This window comes from Dreissena polymorpha, chromosome 12 (genome assembly GCF_020536995.1).
Source record: "Dreissena polymorpha isolate Duluth1 chromosome 12, UMN_Dpol_1.0, whole genome shotgun sequence".
Taxonomy (NCBI): domain Eukaryota; kingdom Metazoa; phylum Mollusca; class Bivalvia; order Myida; family Dreissenidae; genus Dreissena; species Dreissena polymorpha.
In genome coordinates this window covers 24,880,651-24,904,340 of record NC_068366.1, presented here as the reverse complement: position 1 = coordinate 24,904,340, position 23,690 = coordinate 24,880,651, and the positions used below count along the sequence as shown (strand labels likewise).

Below are 23,690 nucleotides of genomic sequence, written 5' to 3'. Positions count from 1 at the left end.
ACCAAAAAGTACAAGATCTAAAAAAATACACATTTACTTCTTGTTACTGTATCTCGATGTTTACAGTAAATAGAGCATAGACAAAGACCATAATATAATGATAATAATGCCCGTAATTTACATCTTTGAACTAAATGTCTATATAAATGATTACCGTATGTGTATTTTATATAAACGCTCTGATCATATATCTGTGACTTTACCTGTGTCAAGTTTTGTGTTGACAACAAAGCAGGTATTCCACTTTTCCAGGTCCATTTTTCACATTGTCTTTGACTGTGTGGGATTTACCATACGCTGCAGTGTTTACCAATTGGCAATCAATGTTACTGCACTCTACGTACCGATTTTTTTCTTTTTTGCTACTTCTTTTTTACTCGTTTACCGTCTTTTTGGTTACGATTCACGATTGTTTTTTTTATGTTGTCGCGAAAAGATATTTCTTCGGGCTCATTTATTTACACAATTTTTAAAGAAAAATATATTTTGACGTAGTAATATATTGTACTATGCATATCATCGATACAATCTATTATTGAATAATATAAAAGTTATTTTCATTTAAGATTTATACTTTGTAAATAATAAACCGAACAAAACGGACATCTCACGACTTCAGTTACGATATTTACCGACATTAACCGCAACCGATCTAACAAAAAAACGCGGGTAATGATTACAGATGTACTACCTTAAGACTATGGGAATATTCCTGCATTTCTGAATGGAATGCATACCCTTTTGAACATTACAAACACCACGTACGGATCGCTTGCAAATGTGACATGTGATGCTGGATATGAATCGAGCGTTATTCAGGTTATGTGCAATTCAAATGCAACGTGGGAAAAAGCTAACTGCATTCCAAAAGGTTAATTTCTAGCTATGAAATATTTGATGTTTTTTTTTCTTAATTTGTATGTATCACTTTGCATGCGTGGATTTAGTTGTGCCTATGCATTGTATATGAATGCGTATGCATCATTTGTGCATATAATGTTATTATAATACAATGAATTCTTCTGGTATTATTTTGACAATGTTTATATATTCAAAGTAAACATAGTGTGTTTGTATGTTTCTCTGGAAATACTAACTCAAATGTTGTGCTACTAACACATAAACCTTTGTACGGTATGGAGCAGGATGGTCACATACCTTCGGACGAGGTAAATTAAGTCTATTTTTCTTATAAACAAACCCTTCGGAATTCAATGACAAAAAAAAGAATGTGTTGAATTCTATGTGACAATGTTTAAACAATTCATGCAGTATTGAATAATGCTTACAATTACTTTCATGCATTTGTTTTGTCATTTTAAATACACAAATTTACACAAATAAACTATTTATTTTAACCTATAATAATAAAGTCAGTGAATTAATTGCAAAATAAATTCAAATTTCATACTAAAAGACATACTTTATATTGGTATTTTGTTCTGTTGTTTAATTTAGACTGTGGTTCTACTCCAACCATCCTGAATGGGGTGTACATGCTTTTAAACACAACAAACACCGCGTACGGATCGCTTGCAAATGTGACATGTGATGCTGGATATGAATCGAACGTTAGCCAGGTTATGTGCCAGGCAAATGCAACGTGGGGACATGCAAACTGTATTCCAAAAGGTATGTTGCTATTAATAAAACCTCTTGTAATGATATGTTCTTCAATTTAATGAACCTTTGTGTTAACCTTTATTGCTAAGTACTCCTGTAATCCTTGTTAACTAAATGTCTTATGGTTGAAACAGTTTAGGCTACAATATGAATATTTAAAATTTGACTTCAAATAATTATATGGATTCTTATGACAATACTTGTTGTAAATGTTAAATTGGAATTAAAGTGAGTGTCTTTAAAGAACACACATATAGAAAACACCCGTTGAAAGGTTTTATGCTTGATGTGTTAGGTTTAGTTTGGGTGTGTTTTCTATTGTAGACTGTGGTTCCACACCAGTCATCCTGAATGGAGCATACAATCTTCTAAACACAACTAACACCACGTACGCGTCGCTAGCAAATGTGACATGTGATGTTGGATATGAATCAAACGTTAGCGAGATTATGTGCCAGGCAAATGCGACGTGGGCAACAGCCAAATGCATTCCTTATGGTAATATTTATAGTTTCGATCTAATTGCTATCTCAAATGGTTTACACATATAATGGCGTAAAACGTTTGACATAATGATTTGCACTGGTTCAATGCGTTTTAAAGCAAAGGTTAATGAGTGAACGATACCTAAGAGCGTTAACTATAAATGTTTTGTTTCACTAAACTTGCATTCATCAACTTATCAATCGCAAAATATAAAGGCACTTAAAATAAGCTTTTTTAAATTTAGTCGATTTTAACAATTTTTTTTAGTGATAACCGTCATCTTAAAACGGTTTTGTAAATGGCAAGAACGATTACAGTACAGCTCATGCAAAACCAACAAAGTCCGCGGCTACGCCGCGGACAGATTCTTCTGTTAACGTATTTTCGCCGCGTATTTACTCGGCATGATGCCGAGGCACTCGGCGAAATTTCGCGGAGTGACGCCGCGTCTGTTTTTGCCTCGGCATCGATTCGCGGAGTAACGCCGCGTAGATGCGGCGATTCGCCGAGTATAACTATTTACAAATATTGATTGTATACTAATCTATATATATCGAAATATAGAAACATACACAGTAAATACGCTGTGCGATTGTTAACATTTCTCTATATCTGCATTCATTTAATTAAATTATCAATCGGATGTCATCTGTCAAAACAATTATTGCGTATGTCGATAACTAGATCTATATTGAGTTAAAGTTTAGACAGTTAAATCCCGTAGATTATTTCGGAAACGAGACTTGCTTTAAACGTCTGTCATGTCGCCAAAATTGTTGCTCAATAATTTAAAGAAAATAAATGTAGTATTAGATACACATTTTACAACATGTACATGATTCTAGGCTTGTTATTCTTTAGCAAGGCAACCACAATTCTAAAGATGGCTGCCAGTGCAGCAACCATCTGCGAAAAAAGAGAGACATATTGTTGTTGCTTTGTCTAATTATCTCTATAACATTAATATGAGGATAAACAGTGCACCCACATCTCAACCTGTGCTTTGCGACACACTCTTTATAAATTTGAATGGGTTGTGTGCATTTCAAACTTGCGGTATAAAAAGCTATAACATAATTTTGAAAACTAAGATTATGCAATAGCGAACAACTTCAGTGCCTTCAGCGATTTGATATAATGTTTTATTTGACCGTACGATTATTAAACCTTTAACATAACATATTTTTATAAATCTTAAACTTGTAAAAATTCCAAAGTATGTATGTTATGTTCAAATACCCGTTATAATATAAAAATGAAGCTTGCACTCTGGTATATATTGTTGGGACGCATTGGCCATGGCATGTATTACTAGTATGTATTTTTCTATTGTTGAAGATCGTGTACCTTAAACATGATGAACGGGAGGGCTTGTGCGCTTGATATTTCGTTTATGTTAATACACCCAATATTTATAAGACCCATGGCGAACGCTTCATAAGTTTAAATTGTACTTGTGAAATCTGATACGGCTTTAGAAAATCCCGGTCTGTTGCAATCGATACCCCTGCAAAGCTTGTTTTTGTATATGATAAAATAGGTTTGCAAGTACGTCCTTTAATTTTTGGGCTTGCTGTTTTAAGATTTTGTGAAATGGGAAGAACATATTTGCAATGCCAATTATTTTCAATGAATAACTTAAGTCGGGCAGACATAGCTGATATCTTATTAACTACTTTTATGTATAAAACTTCCGTGTGTAACGCAAATGCTTGATATATATTTGTTATTCCAATTTTCGGAACTGGACATACCGATCGTTAAACTGATACTAGATTTGCACACTCTTAAATAAAGAAAAGAAAATTCCCCTACAAGCTGGCCATTATTTACGTTATTGATAATACACTTAAAGTTTTTAGATGTGTATTTATATTCTTTTCCTACGAGACATGGTTTACTGGGATATACACGTAATAGGATGAGTTATTTTATTAAGTGCGATCAGTTATCATTTTCTGTTTGAAACAAGCATCATAAAATCGATTAATTGTATAATAGAAACACATAACATATTTTTATTATATATATTTATGGTTTTGAATTCATGTTGCATTTTATTATGTTTGTTTTTTTAATAAAAAAAGTGTATATCCTATGTACTGCAAATGACATTAAGTCTCGTCTTATTATCTACCATGTTGTACTTTATATAATCGTCTTTTCCATAAACTCATTATAAGTATTATGGATATGTGAATAATAAAGCACAAAAATATAGTACCACATATAAATGGGGGACTAGTGCCGCACCTTCATATATTGGCAATACACCTCATTCGTTTTCTTATTTCATTCAAAAGTGTAAGCTCCCTTTAACAGGCCTACTTTTATTCCCGCATCATATTACAAGCTTAATGTTTACAGCACACAGCGGTAACATGTTACGAAACTGCAACTAAATTGCATGTTAAAACCCTCTTAAAAATGCAATAATTTATGTCAAGGCCTCAATTTCATTGTGGAAAAGTATACCGTACTTAAGCATGGCCTACGTGCATGTTAGCGCTGAAAACATGACAGTGCGCCGTTAGTTTTCAAACAAACATTTGAATACGTATTGTATCTTTGCAATCTGATACAACGCCCGGGAATGGCGGTCTGATAAAATCAATATCCCAGCCAAGCCTGCTCTACATTAATATATTTTGCATACCAGCAGGCTGAATATAGTTTCTTAATTGTCCATGACAACAGGAAGATTAGTATCGAATGTGTAGAATTTCCAACGACTAACCAAGAGAGTATTAACACTTAAGAACAATTAAACAAGTGCATGCCATGGTGGTCTGATGTGTCATTATGCAAGGATATTTAATACGTGTTTCTTCCGATCATATTATTTTCCTGCCATTGTAAATGTTTTGCAATATGCATTGTATTATACATCAAGCCTTTTCAGACAACTATTTGTATGATCAAGAATAAGGAACATTCATGAACAACACGCTTTACATGGTAGTTAAGATCTTTAATCCTGTTACTTGCAAACGCCTATGCGCCATAGTGTGGTTTTCAGTAGTTATGTGAATCACATTATATTACATGTTAACTTGTATAAACAGCCATTGTATTTAAGTAGGTCATGGTTGTATTGATTGCTGAATATTTGCTTGGAAAGGCTTCTTAAGTTACAGGCGCGATTATGTAAATTGATTATTTAAGTCTAAAATAGTGTTCAGGTGATCATTTTCGTCGTAATTTTAAAGCTTTTTGGTAATGCGATCATTTTAAGTGTGGCAGTTAGAGCAGGTGTAAATACCAAATGTTTCAATGCATATTTTGCCAAAAATCATGATAAAGGTTTACCACTGAAAACTTCACGTATCATTGCCTTCGATACGTATATGTAAGGCAAACGTATAATGGTGTTACGATTACAACCTTTTGGTAATTCATGACACGCAAGGAATTTTGTAAGAATAATGTAATGACAGTGTTCTTATTTTCTTAACGTAATGTTCAACACATGAATTTGCGGGGTACAGAATTCGCGCTATTTCGATTGCCAATGTGCTCCTGCGGTCTTTATCTTTAATACCCAGTCCATGTGAAGAAAAGCTACTTATTTTTAATCAGAACACTCGTTTAACCCTTTCCCCATCAGCAAAGTGGAAATGGCTATGTGCAAACAGCATAAAACCAGAACAGCCTGCGAGTAACTCGCAGCCTGTTCAGGTTTAATGCTGTTTGCTGCTCATCAGTATCTAATGTTTGTAGATGAAGGCTTAATAACTTGAATCGAGTAAGAAAGGTCTTAAATTAAATATAACTTTCCAAGGGACTACAAATGCGTGAAAATACGTATCTAAGTGGTTAAGGGTTAAATTGAAGCCTATTATGCTTGTTCGATGTACATGTATACACGTCAGTTCTAATGTTTAGCGGTCCACTTCTACATCTATGTTCAAATGCGGTCGTGATATTGAACATAATCAGCATCATCATCATCATCAGCAGCATCGGCGGCGGTGGCGGGGAGGCGGCGGCGTCGTGGTCGTTGTCGTCATTTTCATCACCATCATCATCATCATTTGCATATGATACTTCACGTGTCTGAGATATATGTGGTTCCATTAGCTGAAATACAATAATGTTCTGTAAACAGCAGTATTTGATATACGTACGTGTTTTTTTATGCCCCCCGAAGAGTGGCATGAAGTTTTTGAACTGTCCGTCAAGCCGTCCGTCTGTCTGTCTGTCTGTCCGTCAGTCCGTCCGTCCGTCCGAACACTTTATCATTGGTCATAACTTTTGCAATATTGAAGATAGAAACTTGATATTTGGCATGCATGTGTATCTCATTGAGCTGCACATTTTGTGTGGTCAAAGGTCAAGGTCATCCTTTAAGGTCAAAGATCAAATATATGGCTTCAAAGCGGCGCAGAAGGGGGCATTGTGTTTCTGACAAAACCTCTCTTGTTAGTTGTTTGCTTGCGAACAATTAAGATTAAGAGCTAGTTTTGTAAGTCGGTCTGCTCTTAACTACCCTAAGAACGATGACCACCGCATCTGCTTGTGCACACTGATTAGCCTGTTTATGCTTCACCACTGGTACACTGCAGACAGTGAGTATGTGTATGTAATCAATAGTGTTTAACAGCCTGTGCGACGACATTGGCCAGTTTGTCATTGAAATCTGTACATATTGGCTGCGTTCAGGGAAAACGGGGCCTTATGTATGTCCAATAAGTGGTGTCTTGTGCACACTGATTAGCCAGTGCAGTTCGCACACTTTCTGATTCTATGGTGTTTTTCGTTTAAAGACAGTCTCTGGTACTGGGTTGACAATTTATGCATATGCATTAAGCCCTGTTTTCCCAAGAAGCTGCAGTCAGTATACAATACACTAATTGTTTCAGTAATGAAGGAACTGAAACAGCGTAACGGTAACGATACAGTGTGTTTAAATTATATTTTATTTAGAGGAATTGTCCGAACGTAGTTAATCTACATTTAATAAACATCATGATTTCGGAACTTGTAATCAGTTTCTATCCCAGGTAATTATAGTTTATAAGATTGTTCGCCGAGTGACTCAGCTTCATATCACCAACAATTTCCTCGGCATCATGCCGAGGCGTGCCGCGGCGTGTCTCGGCGAACAGACACGGCGACTCGGCGACCAGATGGTCGATGCCGAGTCGACTCCGCGAACAATTGATGTCGTCAAACTCCGCGGATCGCGGAATTTGTTGGTTTTGCGTGAGCTGTACTGTATATCAATGTTGTTCTGAATGTTTAAGACTGTGGTGCCGTTCCCGCCGTTTTAAATGGGAGATACACGCTTCTAAATACAACAAACACCACGTACGGATCGCTTGCAAATTTGACATGTGATGCTGGATATGAATCAAACGTAAGCCAGATTATGTGCCAGGCAAATGCGACGTGGGCAACAGCCAAATGCATTCCTAATGGTAATATTTATAGTTTCGATCTAATTGCTATCGCAAATGGTTTCTACACATATAATGGCGTATAACGTTTGACATAATGATTTGCACTGGTTCAATGCGTTTTAAAGCAAAAGTTAATGAGTGTACGATACCTAAGAGCGTTAACTAAAAAGGTTTTGTTTTGTTCACTAAAATTGCATTAATGAACTTATCCATCACAAAATATAAAGGAACTGAAAATAAGCTTTTTTCAATTAAGTCGATTTTCACAATTTTTTTTAGTGATAACCTTCATATTAAAACGGTTTTGTAAATGGCAAGAACGATTATATCAATATTGTTCTGAATGTTTAAGACTGTGGTGCCGTTCCCGCCGTTTTAAATGGGAGATACACGCTTCTAAATACAACAAACACCACGTACGGATCGCTTGCAAATGTGACATGTGATGCTGGATATGAATCGAACGTAAGCCAGGTTATGTGCCAGGCAAATGCAACGTGGGGACATGCAATCTGTATTCCAAAAGGTATGTGGCTATTAATAAAACCTCTTGATATGTTCTTCAATTTAATGAATCTCTTTGTTAACCTTTATTGCTAAGTACTCCTGTAATCCTTGTTAACTCAATGTCTTATGGTTGAAACAGTTTAGTCTACAATATGAATATTTTAAAATTTGACTTAAAATAATTATATGGATTCTTATGACCAGACTCTTTGTAAAGGTTAAATTGGAATTAAATTGAGTGTCTTTAAAGAAAACACATATAGGAAACATCCGTTGGAAGGTTTAATGTTTTACGTGTAAGGTTTAGTTTGGGTTTGTTTTGTATTGAAAACTGTCGTTCCATGCCAGTCATCCTGAATGGAGCACACAAGCTTCTTAAAATAACAAACACCTGTACAGAGGTAATTCTTATTTTCTCGATCTTTTATGGGTAAAACGGCTTTGGTTCAATATGAATATTTCAATTTTGATATAAAATAATTATATGGATTCTCATGACCATACTTGTTGTGAAGGTTAAACTGGAATAAAATGGAGTGTCTTTAAAGAACACACATATAGAAAACCCCGTTGAAAGGTTTATGCTTGACGTGTTAGGTTTAGTTTGGGTGTGTTTTCTATTGTAGACTGTGGTTCCACACCAGTCATCCTAAATGGAGCATACAAGCTTCTAAACACATTTAATACAAGGTACGCGTCGCTAGCAAATGTGACATGTGATGTTGGATATGAATCAAACGTTAGCCAGATTATGTGCCAGGCAAATGCGACGTGGGCAACAGCCAAATGCATTCCTAATGGTAATATTTATAGTTTCGATCTAATTGCTATCTCAAATGGTTTCTACACATATAATGGCGTATAACGTTTGACATAATGATTTGCACTGGTTCAATGCGTTTTATAGCAAAGGTTAATGAGTGTACGATACCAAAGAGCGTTAACTAAAAAGGTTTTGTTTTGTTCACTAAAGTTGCATTCATCAACTTATCCATCACAAAATATAAAGGAACTGAAAATAAGCTTTTTCCAATTAAGTCGATTTTAACAAATTTTTTCTAGTGATTACCGTCATCTTAAAACGGTTTTGTAAATGGCAAGAACGATTATATCAATATTGTTCTGAATGTTTAAGACTGTGGTGCCGTTCCCGCCGTTTTAAATGGGAGATACACGCTTCTAAATACAACAAACACCACGTACGGATCGCTTGCAAATGTGACATGTGATGCTGGATATGAATCGAACGTTAGCCAGGTTTTGTGCCAGGAAAATGCAACGTGGGGTTATGCAAACTGTATTCCAAAAGGTATGTTGCTATTAATAAAACCTCTTGATATGTTCTTCAATTTAATGAATCTCTTTGTTAACCTTTATTGCTAAGTACTCCTGTAATCCTTGTTAACTCAATGTCTTATGGTTGAAACAGTTTAGGCTACAATATGAATATTTTAAATTTGACTTCAAATAATTATATGGATTCTTATGACCAGACTCTTTGTAAAGGTTAAATTGGAATTAAATTGAGTGTCTTTAAAGAAAACACATATAGAAAACATCCGTTGGAAGGTTTTATGTTTTACGTGTAATGTGTAGTTTGGTTTTGATTTGTATTGAAGACTGTGGTTCCACGCCAGTCATCCTGAATTGAGCATACAAGCTTCTTAACATAACAAACACCTGTACACATGTAATTCTTATTTACTCGATGTTTTATGGGTGAAACGGTTTTGGCTACAATATGAATATTTCAATTTTTACTTAAAATAATTATATGGATTCTCATGACCATACTGGTTGTGAAGGTTAAACTGGAATAAAATGTAGTGTCGGTAAAGAACACACATATAGAAAACACCCGTTAAAAGGTTTTATGCTTGACGTGTTAGGTTTAGTTTGGGTGTGTTTTCTATTGTAGACTGTGGTTCCACACCAGTCATCATGAATGGAGCATACAAGCTTCTAAACACAACTAACACCACGTACGCGTCGCTAGCAAATGTGACATGTGATGTTGGATATGAATCAAACGTTAGCCAGATTATGTGCCAGGCAAATGCGACGTGGGCAACAGCCAAATGCTTTCCTAATGGTAATATTCATAGTTTCGATCTAATTGCTATCTCAAAAAGTCTCTACACATATACTGGCGTATAACGTTTGACATAATGTTTGCACTGGTTCAATGCGTTTTAAAACAAAGGCTAATGAGTGCAAGATACCTAAGAGCGTTAACTAAAAATGTTTTATTTCACTTTAATTGCATTAATGAACTTATCCATCGCAAAATATAAAGGCACTGAAAAAAGCTTTTTTAAATTCAGTCGATTTTAACAATTTTTTTAGTGATAACCGTCATCTTAAAACGGTTTTGTAAATGGCAAGAACGATTATATCAATATTGTTCTGAATGTTTAAGACTGTGGTGCCGTTTCCGCCGTTTTAAATGGGAGATACACGCTTCTAAATACAACAAACACCACGTACGAATCGCTTGCAAATGTGACATGTGATGCTGGATATGAATCGAACGTTAGCCAGGTTATGTGCCAGGCAAATGCAACGTGGGGTTATGCAAACTGTATTCCAAAAGGTATATTGCTATTAATAAAACCTCTTGATATGTTCTTCAATTTAATGAATCTCTTTGTTAACCTTTATTGCTAAGTACTCCTGTAATCATTGTTAACTCAATGTCTTATGGTTGAAACAGTTTAGGCTACAATATGAATATTTTAAATTTGACATCAAATAATTATATGGATTCTTATGACCAGACTCTTTGTAAAGGTTAAATTGGAATTAAATTGAGTGTCTTTAAAGAAAACACATATAGGAAACATTCGTTGGAAGGTTTTATGTTTTACGTGTAAGGTTTAGTTTGGGTTTGTTTTGTATTGAATACTGTGGTTCCATGCCAGTCATCCTGAATGGAGCATACAAGCTTCTTAACATAACAAACACTTATACACATGTAATTCTTATTTACTCGATGTTTTATGGGTAAAACGCTTTTGGATACATATGAATATTTCAATTTTGATGTAAAATAATTATATGGATTCTCATGACCATACTTGTTGTGAAGGTTAAACTGGAATAAAATGGAGTGTCGTTAAAGAACACATTATAGAAAACACCCGTTGAAAGGTTTTATGCTTGACGTGTTAGGTTTAGTTTGGGTGTGTTTTCTATTGTAGACTGTGGTTCCACGCCAGTCATCCTGAATGGAGCATACAAGCTTCTAAACACAACTAACAGCACGTTCGCGTCGCTAGCAAATGTGACATGTGATGATGGATATGAATCAAACGTTAGCCAGATTATGTGCCAGGCAAATGCGACGTGGGCAACAGCCAAATGCATTCCTATTGGTAATATTTATAGTTTCGATATAATTGCTATCTCAAATGGTTTCTACACATATAATGGCATATAACGTTTGACATAATGATTTGCACTGGTTCAATGCGTTTTAAAACAAAGGTTAATGAGTGCACGATACCTAAGAGCGTTAACTAAAAATGTTTTATTTCACTTAAATTGCATTCATGAACTTATCCATCGCAAAATATAAAGGCACTGAAAATAAGCTTTTTTAAATTTAGTCGATTTAAACAATTGTTTTAATGATAACCGTCATCTTAAAACGATTTTGTAAATGGCAAGAACGATTATATCAATATTGTTCTGAATGTTTAAGACTGTGGTGCCGTTCCCGCCGTTTTAAATGGGAGATACACGCTTCTAAATACAACAAACACCACGTACGGATCGCTTGCAAATGTGACATGTGATGTTGGATATGAATCGAACGTTAGCCAGGTTATGTGCCAGGCAAATGCAACGTGGGGACATGCAAACTGTATTCCAAAAGGTATGTTGCTATTAATAAAACCTCTTGATATGTTCTTCAATTTAATGAATCTCTTTGTTAACCTTTATTGCTAAGTACTCCTGTAATCCTTGTTAACTCAATGTCTTATGGTTGAAACAGTTTAGGCTACAATATTAATATTTTAAAGTAGACTTCAAATAATTATATGGATTCTTATGACAAGACTCTTTGTAAAGGTTAAATTGGAATTAAATTGAGTGTCTTTAAAGAAAACACATATAGGAAACTTCCGTTGAAAGGTTTTATGTTTTACGTGTAAGGTTTAGTTTGGGTTTGTTTTGTATTGAAGACTGTGGTTCCATGTCAGTCATCCTGAATGGAGCATACAAGCATCTTATCATTACAAACACCTGTACATATGTAATTCTTATTTACTCGATGTTTTATGGGTGAAACGGTTTTGGCTACAATATGAATATTTCAATTTTGACTTAAAATAATTATATGGATTCTCATGACCATACAGTTGTGAAGGTTAAACTGGAATAAAATGGAGTGTCTTTAAAGAACACACATATATAAAAATCGTTAAAAGGTTTTATGCTTGACGTGTTAGGTTTAGTTTTGGTGTGTTTTCTATTGTAGACTGTGGTTCCACACCAGTCATCCTGAATGGAGCATACAATCTTCTAAACACAACTAACACCACGTACGCGTCGCTAGCAAATGTGACATGTGATGTTGGATATGAATCAAACGTTAGCCAGATTATGTGCCAGGCAAATGCGACGTGGGCAACAGCCAAATGCATTCCTAATGGTAATATTCATAGTGTCGATCTAATTGCTATCTCAAATGGTTTCTACACATATAATGGCGTATAACGTTTGACATAATGATTTGTACTGGTTCAATGCGTTTTCAAACAAGGGTTAATGAGTGCACGATACATAAGAGCGTTAAAAAAACTGTTTTATTTCACTTTAATTGCATTAATGCACTTATCCATCGCAAAATATAAAGGCAATGAAAACAAGCTTTTTTAAATTTAGTCCATTTTAACATATCGTTTTATTGATAACCGTCATTTTAAAACGATTTTGTAAATGGCAAGAACGATTATATCAATATTGATCTAAATGTTTAAGACTGTGGTGCCGTTCCCGCCGTTTTAAATGGGAGATATACGCTTCTAAATACAACAAACACCACGTACGGATCGCTTGCACATGTGACATGTGATGCTGGATATGAATCGAACGTTAGCCAGGTTATGTGCCAGGCAAATGCAACGTGGGGTTATACAAACTGTATTCCAAAAGGTATGTTGCTATTAATAAAACCTCTTGATATGTTCTTCAATTTAATGAATCTCTTTGTTAACCTTTATTGCTAAGAACTCCTGTAATCCTTGTTAACTCAATGTCTTATGGTTGTACCAGTTTAGGCTACAATATGAATATTTTAAATTTGACTTCGAATAATTATATGGATTCTTATGACCAAACTCTTTGTGAAGGTTAGATTGGAATTAACTTGAGTGTCTTTAAAGAAAACTTATATAGGAAACATCCGTTGGAAGGTTTTATGTTTTACGTGTAAGGTTTAGTTTGGGTTTCTTTTGTATTGAAGACTGTGGTTCCACGCCAGTCATCCTGAATGGAGCATACAAGCTTCTTAACATAACAAACACATGAACACATGTAATTCTTATTTACTCGATGTTTTATGGGTGAAACGGTTTTGGCTACAATATGAATATTTCAATTTTGACTAAAAATAATTATATGGATTCTCATGACCATACTTGTTGTGAAGGTTAAACTGGAATAAAATGGAGTGTCGTTAAAGAACACACATATAGAAAACCCCGTTGAAAGGTTTTATGCTTGACGTGTTAGGATTTGTTTGGGTGTGTTTTCTATTGTAGACTGTGGTTCCACACCAGTCATCCTAAATGGAGCATACAAGCTTCTAAACACAACTAACACCACGTACGCGTCGCTAGCAAATGTGACATGTGATGTTGGATATGAATCAAACGTTAGCCAGATTATGTGCCAGACAAATGCGATGTGGGCGACAGCCAAATGCATTCCTAGTGGTAATATTTATAGTTTCGATCTAATTGCTATATCAAATGGTTTCTACACCACATATAATGGCGTATAACGTTTGACATAATGATTTGTACTGGTTCAATGCGTTTTAAAACAAAGGTTAATGAGTGCACGATATCTAAGAGCGTTAACTAAAAATGTTTTATTTCACTAAAATTGCATTCATGAACTTATCCATCGCAAAATATAAAGGCAATGAAAATAAGCTTTTTTAAATTCAGTCGATTTTAACAATTTTTTTTTAGTGATAACTGTCATCTTAAAACGGTTTTGTAAATGGCAAGAACGATTATATCAATATTGATCTAAATTATTAAGACTGTGGTGCCGTTCCCGCCGTTTTAAATGGGAGATACACGCTTCTAAATACAACAAACACCACGTACGGATCGCTTGCAAATGTGACATGTGATGCTGGATATGAATCGAACGTTAGCCAGGTTATGTGCCAGGCAAATGCAACGTGGGGTTATGCAAACTGTATTCCAAAAGGTATATTGCTATTAATAAAACCTCTTGATATGTTCTTCAGTTTAATGAATCTCTTTGTTAACCTTTATTGCTAAGTACTCCTGTAATCCTTGTTAACTCAATGTCTTATGGTTGAAACAGTTTAGGCTACAATATGAATATTTTAAATTTGACTTCAAATAATTATATGGATTCTTATGACCAGACTCTTTGTAAAGGTTAAATTGGAATTAAATTGAGTGTCTTTAAAGAAAACACATATAGGAAACATTCGTTGGAAGGTTTAAATTTATGTTTTACGTGTAAGGTTTAGTTTGGGTTTGTTTTGTATTGAATACTGTGGATCCATGCCAGTCATCCTGAATGGACCATACAAGCTTCTTAACATAACAAACACCTGTACACATGTAATTCTTATTTACTCGATGTTTTATGGGTAAAACGGTTTTGGACACATATGAATATTTCAATTTTGATATAAAATTATTATATGGATTCTCATGACTATACTTGTTGTGAAGGTTAAACTGAAATAAAATGGAATGTCGTTAAAGAACACATTATAGAAAACACCCGTTGAAAGGTTTTATGCTTGACGTGTTAGGTTTAGTTTGGGTGTGTTTTCTATTGTAGACTGTGGTTCCACGCCAGTCATCCTGAATGGAGCATACAAGCTTCTAAACACAACTAACACCACGTACGCGTCGCTAGCAAATGTGACATGTGATGATGGATATGAATCAAACGTTAGCCAGATTATGTGCCAGGCAAATGCGACGTGGGCAAAAGCCAAATGCATTCCTAATGGTAATATTTATAGTTTCGATCTAATTGCTATCTCAAATGGTTTCTACACATATAATGGCATATAACGTTTGACATAATGATTTGCACTGGTTCAATGCGTTTTAAAATAAATGTTAATGAGTGCACGATACCTAAGAGCGTTAACTTAAAATGTTTTATTTCACTTAAATTGCATTCATGAACTTATCTATCGCAAATTATAAAGGCTCATAAAATAAGCTTTTTTAAATTTAGTCGATTTTAACAATTTTTTTAGTGATAACCGTCATCTTAAAACGATTTTGTAAATGGCAAGAACGCTTATATCAATATTGTTCTGAATGTTTAAGACTGTGGTGCCGTTCCCGCCGTTTTAAATGGGAGATACACGCTTCTAAATACAACAAACACCACGTACGGATCGCTTGCAAATGTGACATGTGATTCTGGATATGAATCGAACGTTAGCCAGGTTATATGCCAGGCAAATGCAACGTGGGGACATGCAAACTGTATTCCAAAAGGTATGTTGCTATTAATAAAACCTCTTGATATGTTCTTCAATTTAATGAATCTCTTTGTTAACCTTTATTGCTAAGTACTCCTGTAATCCTTGTTAACTCAATGTCTTATGGTTGAAACAGTTTAGGCTACAATACGAATATTTTAAATTTGACTTCAAATAATTATATGGATTCTTATGACAAGACTCTTTGTAAAGGTTAAATTGGAATTAAATTAAGTGTCTTTAAAGAAAACACATATAGGAAACATCCGTTGGACGGTTTTATGTTTTATGTGTAAGGTTTAGTTTGGGTTTCTTTTGTATTGAAGACTGTGGTTCCACGCCAGTCATCCTGAATGGAGCATACAAGCTTCTTAACATTACAAACACCTGTACATATGTAATTCTTATTTACTCGATGTTTTATGGTTGAAACGGTTTTGGCTACAATATGAATATTTCAATTTTGACTTAAAATAATTATATGGATTCTCATGACCATACTTGTTGTGAAGGTTAAACTGGAATAAAATGGAGTGTCTTTAAAGAACACACATATAGAAAACCCCGTTAAAAGGTTTTATGCTTGACGTGTTAGGTTTAGTTTGGGTGTGTTTTCTATTGTAGACTGTGGTTCCAAACCAGTCATCCTAAATGGAGCATACTATCTTCTAAACACAACTAACACCACGTACGCGTCGCTAGCAAATGTGACATGTGATGTTGGATATGAATCAAACGTTAGCCAGATTATGTGCCAGGCAAATGCGACGTGGGCAACAGCCAAATGCATTCCTAATGGTAATATTCATAGTTTCGATCTAATTGCTATCTCAAATGGTTTCTACACATATAATGGCGTATAACGTTTGACATAATGATTTGTACTGGTTCAATGCGTTTTAAAACAAAGGTTAATGAGTGCACGATACCTAAGAGCGTTAACTAAAAATGTTTTATTTCACTTGAACTGCATTTATGAACTTATCCATCGCAAAATATAAAGGCAATGAAAATAAGCTTTTTAAAATTTAGTCCATTTTAACATATTTTTTAGCGATAACCGCCATCTTAAAACGGTTTTGTAAATGGCAAGAACGATTATATCAATATTGATCTAAATGTTTTAGACTGTGGTGCCGTTCCCGCCGTTTTAAATGGGAGATACACGCTTCTAAATACAACAAACACCACGTACGGATCGCTTGCAAATGTGACATGTGGTGCTGGATATGAATCGAACGTTAGCCAGGTTATGTGCCAGGCAAATGCAACGTGGGGACATGCAAACTGTATTCCAAAAGGTATGTTGCTATTAATAAAACCTCATGATATGTTCTTCAATTTAATGAATCTCTTTGTTAACCTTTATTGCTAAGTACTCCTGTAATCCTTGTTAACTCAATGTCTTATGATTGTACCAGTTTAGGCTACAATATGAATATTTTTAATATGACTTCAAATAATTATACGGATTCTTATGACCAGACTCTTTGTAAAGGTTAAATTGGAATTAAATTGAGTGTCTTTAAAGAAAACACATATAGGAAACATCCGTTGGAAGGTTTTATGTTTTACGTGTGAGGTTTGGTTTGAGTTTGTTTTGTATTGAAGACTGTGGTTCCACGCCAGTCATCCTGAATGGAGCATACAAGTTTCTTAACATAGCAAATACCTGTACACATGTAATTCTTATTTACTCTATGTTTTATGGGTGAAACGGGTTTGGCTACAATATGAATAATTCAATTTTGACTTAAAATAATTATATGGATTCTCATGACCATACTTGTTGTGAGGGTTAAACTGGAATAAAATGAAGTGTCGTTTGAGAACACACAAATAGAAAACACCCGTTAAAAGGTTTTATGCTTGACGTGTTAGGTTTAGTTTGGGTGTGTTTTCTATTGTAGACTGTGGTTTCACACCAGTCATCCTGAATGGAGCATACACGCTTCTTAACACAACTAACACCACGTACGCGGCGCTAGCAAATGTGACATGTGATGTTGGATATGAATCAAACGTTAGCCAGATTATGTGCCAGGCAAATGCGACCTGGCCAACAGCCAAATGCATTCCTAATGGTAATATCCATAGTTTCGATCTAATTGCTATCTCAAGTGGTTTCTAGACATATAATGGCGTATAACGTTTGACATAATGATTTGCACTGGTTCAATGCGTTTTGAAGCAAAGGTTAATGAGTGTACGATACCTAAGAGCGTTAACTTAAAATGTTTTATTTCACTAAAATTGCATTCATGAACTTATCTATCGCAAAATATAAAGGCACTGCAAATAAGCTTTTTTAAATTTAGTCGATTTTAACAATTGTTTTATTGATAACCGTCATCTTAAAACGGTTTTTTAAATGGCAAGAACGATTATATCAATATTGTTCTGAATGTTTAAGACTGTGGTGCCATTCCCGCCGTTTTAAATGGGAGATACACGCTTCTAAATACAACATACACCACGTACGGACCGCTTGCAAATGTGACATGTGATGCTGGATATGAATCGAACGTTAGCCAGATTATGTGCCAGGCAAATGCGACCTGGCCAACAGCCAAATGCATTCCTAATCGTAATATTCATAGTTTCGATCTAATTGCTATCTCAAATGGTTTCTACACATATAATGGCGTATAACGTTTGACATAATGATTTGCACTGGTTCAATGCGTTTTAAAGCAAAGGTTAATGAGTGCAAGATACCTAAGAGCGTTAACTAAAACTGTTTTATTTTACTTAAATTGCAATCATGAACTTATCCATCGCAAAATATAAAGGCAATGAAAATAAGCTTTTTTAAATTTAGTCGATTTTAACAATTTGTTTTAGCGATAACCGTTATCTTAAAACGGTTTTGTAAATCATGGCAAGAACGATTATATCAATATTGTTCTGAATGTTTAAGACTGTGGTGCCGTTCCTGCCGTTTTAAATGGGAGATACACGCTTCTAAATACAACAAACACCACGTACGGATCGCTTGCAAATGTTACATGTGATGCTGGATATGAATCGAACGTTAGCCAGGTTATATGCCAGGCAAATGCAACGTGGGGACATGCAAACTGTATTCCAAAAGGTATGTTGCTATTAATAAAACCTCTTGATATGTTCTTCAATTTAATGAATCTTTTTGTTAACTTTTATTTCTAAGTACTCCTGTAATCCTTGTTAACTCAATGTCTTATGGTTGAAACAGTTTAGGCTACAATATGGCTATTTTAAATTTGACTTCAAATAATTATATGGATTCTTATGACCAGACTCTTTGTAAAGGTTAAATTGGAATTAAATTGAGTGTCTTTAAAGAAAACTTATATAGGAAACATCCGTTGGAAGGTTTTATGTTTTACGTGTAAGATTTAGTTTGGGTTTGTTTTGTATTGAAGACTGTGGTTCCACGCCAGTCATTCTAAATGAAGCATACAAGCTTCTTAACATAACAAACACTTGTACACCTGTAATTCTTATTTACTCGATGTTTTATGGGTGCAACGGTTTTGGCTACAATATGAATATTTCAATTTTGACTTAAATTAATTATATGGATTCTCATGACCATACTTGTTGTGAAGGTTAAACTGGAATAAAATGAAGTGTCGTTAAAGAACACACATATAGCAAACCCCGTTGAAAAGTTTTATGCTTGACGTGTTAGGATTAGTTTGGGTGTGTTTTCTATTGTAGACTGTGGTTCCACACCAGTCATCCTGAATGGAGCATACACGCTTCTAAACACAACTAACACCACGTACGCGTCGCTAGCAAATGTGACATGTGATGTTGGATATGAATCAAACGTTAGCCAGATTATGTGCCAGGCAAACGCGACGTGGACAACAGCCAAATGCATTCCTAATGGTAATATTTATAGTTTCGATCTAATTGCTATCTCAAGTAGTTTCTAGACATATAATGGCGTAAAACGTTTGACATAATGATTTGCACTGGTTCAATGCGTTTTGAAGCAAAGGTTAATGAGTGTACGATACCTAAGAGCGTTAACTAAAAATGTTTTATTTCACTAAAATTGCATTCATGAACTTATCAATCGCAAAATATAAAGGCACTGCAAATAAGCTTTTTTTAAATTTAGTCGATTTTAACAATTGTTTTATTGATAACCGTCATCTTAAAACGGTTTTTTTAAATGGCAAGAACGATTATATCAATATTGTTCTGAATGTTTAAGACTGTGGTGCCGTTCCCGCCGTTTTAAATGGGAGATACACGCTTCTAAATACAACATACATCACGTACGGATCGCTTGCAAATGTGACATGTGATGCTGGATATGAATCGAACGTTAGCCAGATTATGTGCCAGGCTAATGCAACGTGGGGACATGCAAACTGTATTCCAAAAGGTATGTTGCTATTAATAAAACCTCTTGATATGTTCTTCAATGTATTGAGTCTCTTTGTTAACCTTTATTGCTATTTGTACTCCTGTAATCCTTGTTAACACAATGTATTATGGTTGAAACAGTTTAGGCTACAATATGAATATTTTAAATTTGACTTCAAATAATTGTATGGATTCTTATGACCAGACTCTTTGTAAAGATTAAATTGGAATTAAATTGAGTGTCTTTAAAGAAAACACATATAGGAAACATCCGTTGGAAGGTTTTACGTTTTACGTGTAAGGTTTAGTTTGAGTTTGTTTTGTATTGAAGACTGTGGTTCCACGCCAGTCATCCTGAATGGAGCATACAAGCTTCTTAACCTAACAAACACCTGTACATATTTAATTCTTCTTTACTCGATGTTTTATGGGTGAAACGGTTTTGGCTAGAACATAAATATTTCAATTTTGACTTAAAATAATTATATGGATTCTCATGACCATACTTGTTGTGAAGGTTAAACTGGAATAAAATGGAGTGCCGTTAAAGAACTCATATATAGAAAACACCCGTTGAAAGGTTTCATGCTTGACGTGTTAGGTTTAGTTTGGGTGTGTTTTCTATTGTAGACTGTGGTTCCACACCAGTCATCCTGAATGGAGCATACACGCTTCTAAATACAACAAACACCACGTACGTTGCGTTAGCAAATGTGACATGTGATGTTGGATATGAATCAAACGTTAGCCAGATTATGTGCCAGGCAAATGCGACGTGGGCAACAGTCAAATGCATTCCTAATGGTAATATGTATAGTTTCGATCTTAATGCTATCTCAAATGGTTTCTACACATATAATGGCGTATAACGTTTGACATAATGATTTGCACTGGTTCAATGCATTTTAAAGCAAAGGTTAATGAGTGTACGATACCTAAGAGCGTTAGCTAAAAATTTTTTATTTCATTAAAATTGCATTCATGAACTTATCCATCGCAAAATATAAAGGCACTGAAAATAAGCTTTTTTACATTTAGTCGATTTTAACAATTTTTTTTAGTGATAACCGTCATCTTAAAGCGGTTTTGTAAATGGCAAGAACGATTATATCATTATTGTTCTGAATGTTTAAGACTGTGGTGCCGTTCCCGCCGTTTTAAATGGGAGATACACGCTTCTAAATACAACAAACACCACGTACGGATCGCTTGCAAATGTGACATGTGATGCTGGATATGAATCGAACGTTAGCCAGGTTATGTGCCAGGCAAATGCTACGTGGAGACATGCAAACTGTATTCCAAAAGGTATGTTGCTATTAATAAAACCTCTTGATATGTTCTTCAATTTAATGAAACTCTTTGTTAACCTTTATTGCTAAGTACTCCTGTCATCCTTGTTAACTCAATGTCTTTTTGTTGAATCAGTTTAGGCTACAATATGAATATTTTAAATTTGACTTCAAATAATTATATGGATTCTTATGACCAGACTCTTTGTAAAGGTTAAATTGGAATTAAATTGATTGTCTTTAAAGAAAACACATATAGGAAACATCCGTTGGAAGGTTTTATGTTTTACGTGTAAGGTTTAGTTGGGGTTTGTTTTGTATTGAAGACTGTGGTTCCACGCCAGTCATCCTGAATGGAGCCTACAAGATTCTTAACATAACAAACATCTGTACACATGTAATTCTTATTTACTCGATGTTTTATGGGTGAAACGGTTTTGCTACAATATGAATATTTCAATTTTGACTAAACATAATTTCATGGATTCTCATGACCATACTTGTTGGAAAGGTTAAACTAGAATAAAATGGAGTGTCGTTATAGAACACGCATATAGAAAACACCCTTTGAAAGTTTTTTTGCTTGATGTGTTAGGTTTAATTTGGGTGTGTTTTCTATTGTAGACTGTGGTTCCACACCAGTCATCCTGAATGGTGCTTACAAGCTTCTAAACACAACTAACACCACGTACGCGTCGCTAGCAAATGTGACATGTGATGTTGGATATGAATCAAACGTTAGCCAGATTATGTGCCAGGCAAATGCGACGTGGGAACATGCAAACTGTATTCCAAAGGGTATGTTGCTATTAATAAAACCTCTTGATATGTTCTTCAATTTAATGAATCTCTTTGTTATAATTTATTGCTAAGTACTCCTGTAATCCTTGTTAACTCAATGTCTTATGATTGTACCAGTTTAGGCTACAATATGAATATTTTAAATTTGACTTCGAATAATTTTATGGATTCTTATGACCAGACTCTTTGTAAAGGTTAAATTGGAATTAAATTGAGTCTGTTTAAAGAAAACTTATATAGGAAACATCCGTTGGAAGGTTTTATGTTTTACGTGTAAGGTTTAGTTTGGGTTTGTTTTGTATTGAAGACTGTGGTTCCACGCCAGTCATCCTGAATGGAGCATACAAGCTTCTTAACATAACAAACACATGTACACATGTAATTCTTATTTACTTGATGTTTTATGGGTGAAACGATTTTGGCTACAATATGAATATTTCAATTTTGACTTAAAATAATTATATGGATTCTCATGACCATACTTGTTGTGAAGGTTAAACTGGAATAAAATGGAGTGTCGTTAAAGAACACACATATAGAAAACCCCATTGAAAGGTTATATGCTTGACGTGTTAGGATTAGTTTGGGTGTGTTTTCTATTGTAGACTGTGGTTCCACACCAGTCATCCTGAATGGAGCATACAAGCTTCTAAACACAACTAACACCACGTACGCGTCGCTAGCAAATGTGACATGTGATGTTGGATATGAATCAAACGTTAGCCAGATTATGTGCCAGGCAAATGCGACGTGGTCAACAGCCAAATGCATTCCTAATGGTAATATTTATAGTTTCGATCTAATTGCTATCTCAAATGTTTTCTACACATATAATGGCGTATAACGTTTGACGCAATGATTTGCACTGGTTCAATGCGTTTTAAAGCAAAGGTTAATAAGTGTACGATACATAAGAGCGTTAACTAAAAATGTTTTATTTCACTTAAATTGCATTCATGAACTTACCGATCGCAAAATATAAAGGTACTGAAAATAAGCTTTTTTAAATTTAGTCGATTTTAACTTTTTTTTTGTGATAACCGTCATCTTTAACCGGTTTTGTAAATGGCAAGAAAGATTATATCAATATTGTTCTAAATGTTTAAGACTGTGGTGCCGTTCCCGCCGTTTTAAATGGGAGATACACGCTTCTAAATACAACAAACACCACGTACGGATCGCTTGCAAATGTGACATGTGACGCTGGATATGAATCGAACGCTAGCCAGGTTATGTGCCAGGCAAATGCAACGTGGGGACATGCAAACTGTATTCCAAAAGGTATGTTGCTATTAATGAAACCTCTTGATATGTTCTCCAATTTAATGAATCTCTTTGTTAACCTTCACTTCTATATATTTATTGCTAAGTTCTCTTGTAATCCTTGTTAACTCAATGTCTTATGGTTGAAACAGTTAAGGCTACAATATGAATATTTTAATTTGACTTCAAATACTTATATGGACTCTTATGACCAGACTCTTTGTAAAGGTT

At 34.7% G+C, this 23,690-nt stretch overlaps 1 protein-coding gene across 1 annotated transcript in view; it reads left to right on the top strand.

Moving 5' to 3' along the window:
• The first annotated feature begins 1,417 nt into the window (after window positions 1–1,417).
• Window positions 1,418–23,690, top strand: part of LOC127852451 (sushi, von Willebrand factor type A, EGF and pentraxin domain-containing protein 1-like) — a 54,852-nt gene continuing 32,579 nt past the window's right edge. The window contains exons 1-10 of the mRNA XM_052386406.1: window positions 1,418–1,632; window positions 1,948–2,011; window positions 8,709–8,818; window positions 9,154–9,275; window positions 11,844–11,895; window positions 12,502–12,675; window positions 14,295–14,416; window positions 16,488–16,539; window positions 21,238–21,411; window positions 22,802–22,975. Coding sequence (XP_052242366.1) covers window positions 1,497–1,632; window positions 1,948–2,011; window positions 8,709–8,818; window positions 9,154–9,275; window positions 11,844–11,895; window positions 12,502–12,675; window positions 14,295–14,416; window positions 16,488–16,539; window positions 21,238–21,411; window positions 22,802–22,975 — 1,180 coding nt within the window. The 5' untranslated portion in view covers window positions 1,418–1,496. The remainder of the gene's footprint in view (window positions 1,633–1,947; window positions 2,012–8,708; window positions 8,819–9,153; window positions 9,276–11,843; window positions 11,896–12,501; window positions 12,676–14,294; window positions 14,417–16,487; window positions 16,540–21,237; window positions 21,412–22,801; window positions 22,976–23,690) is intronic.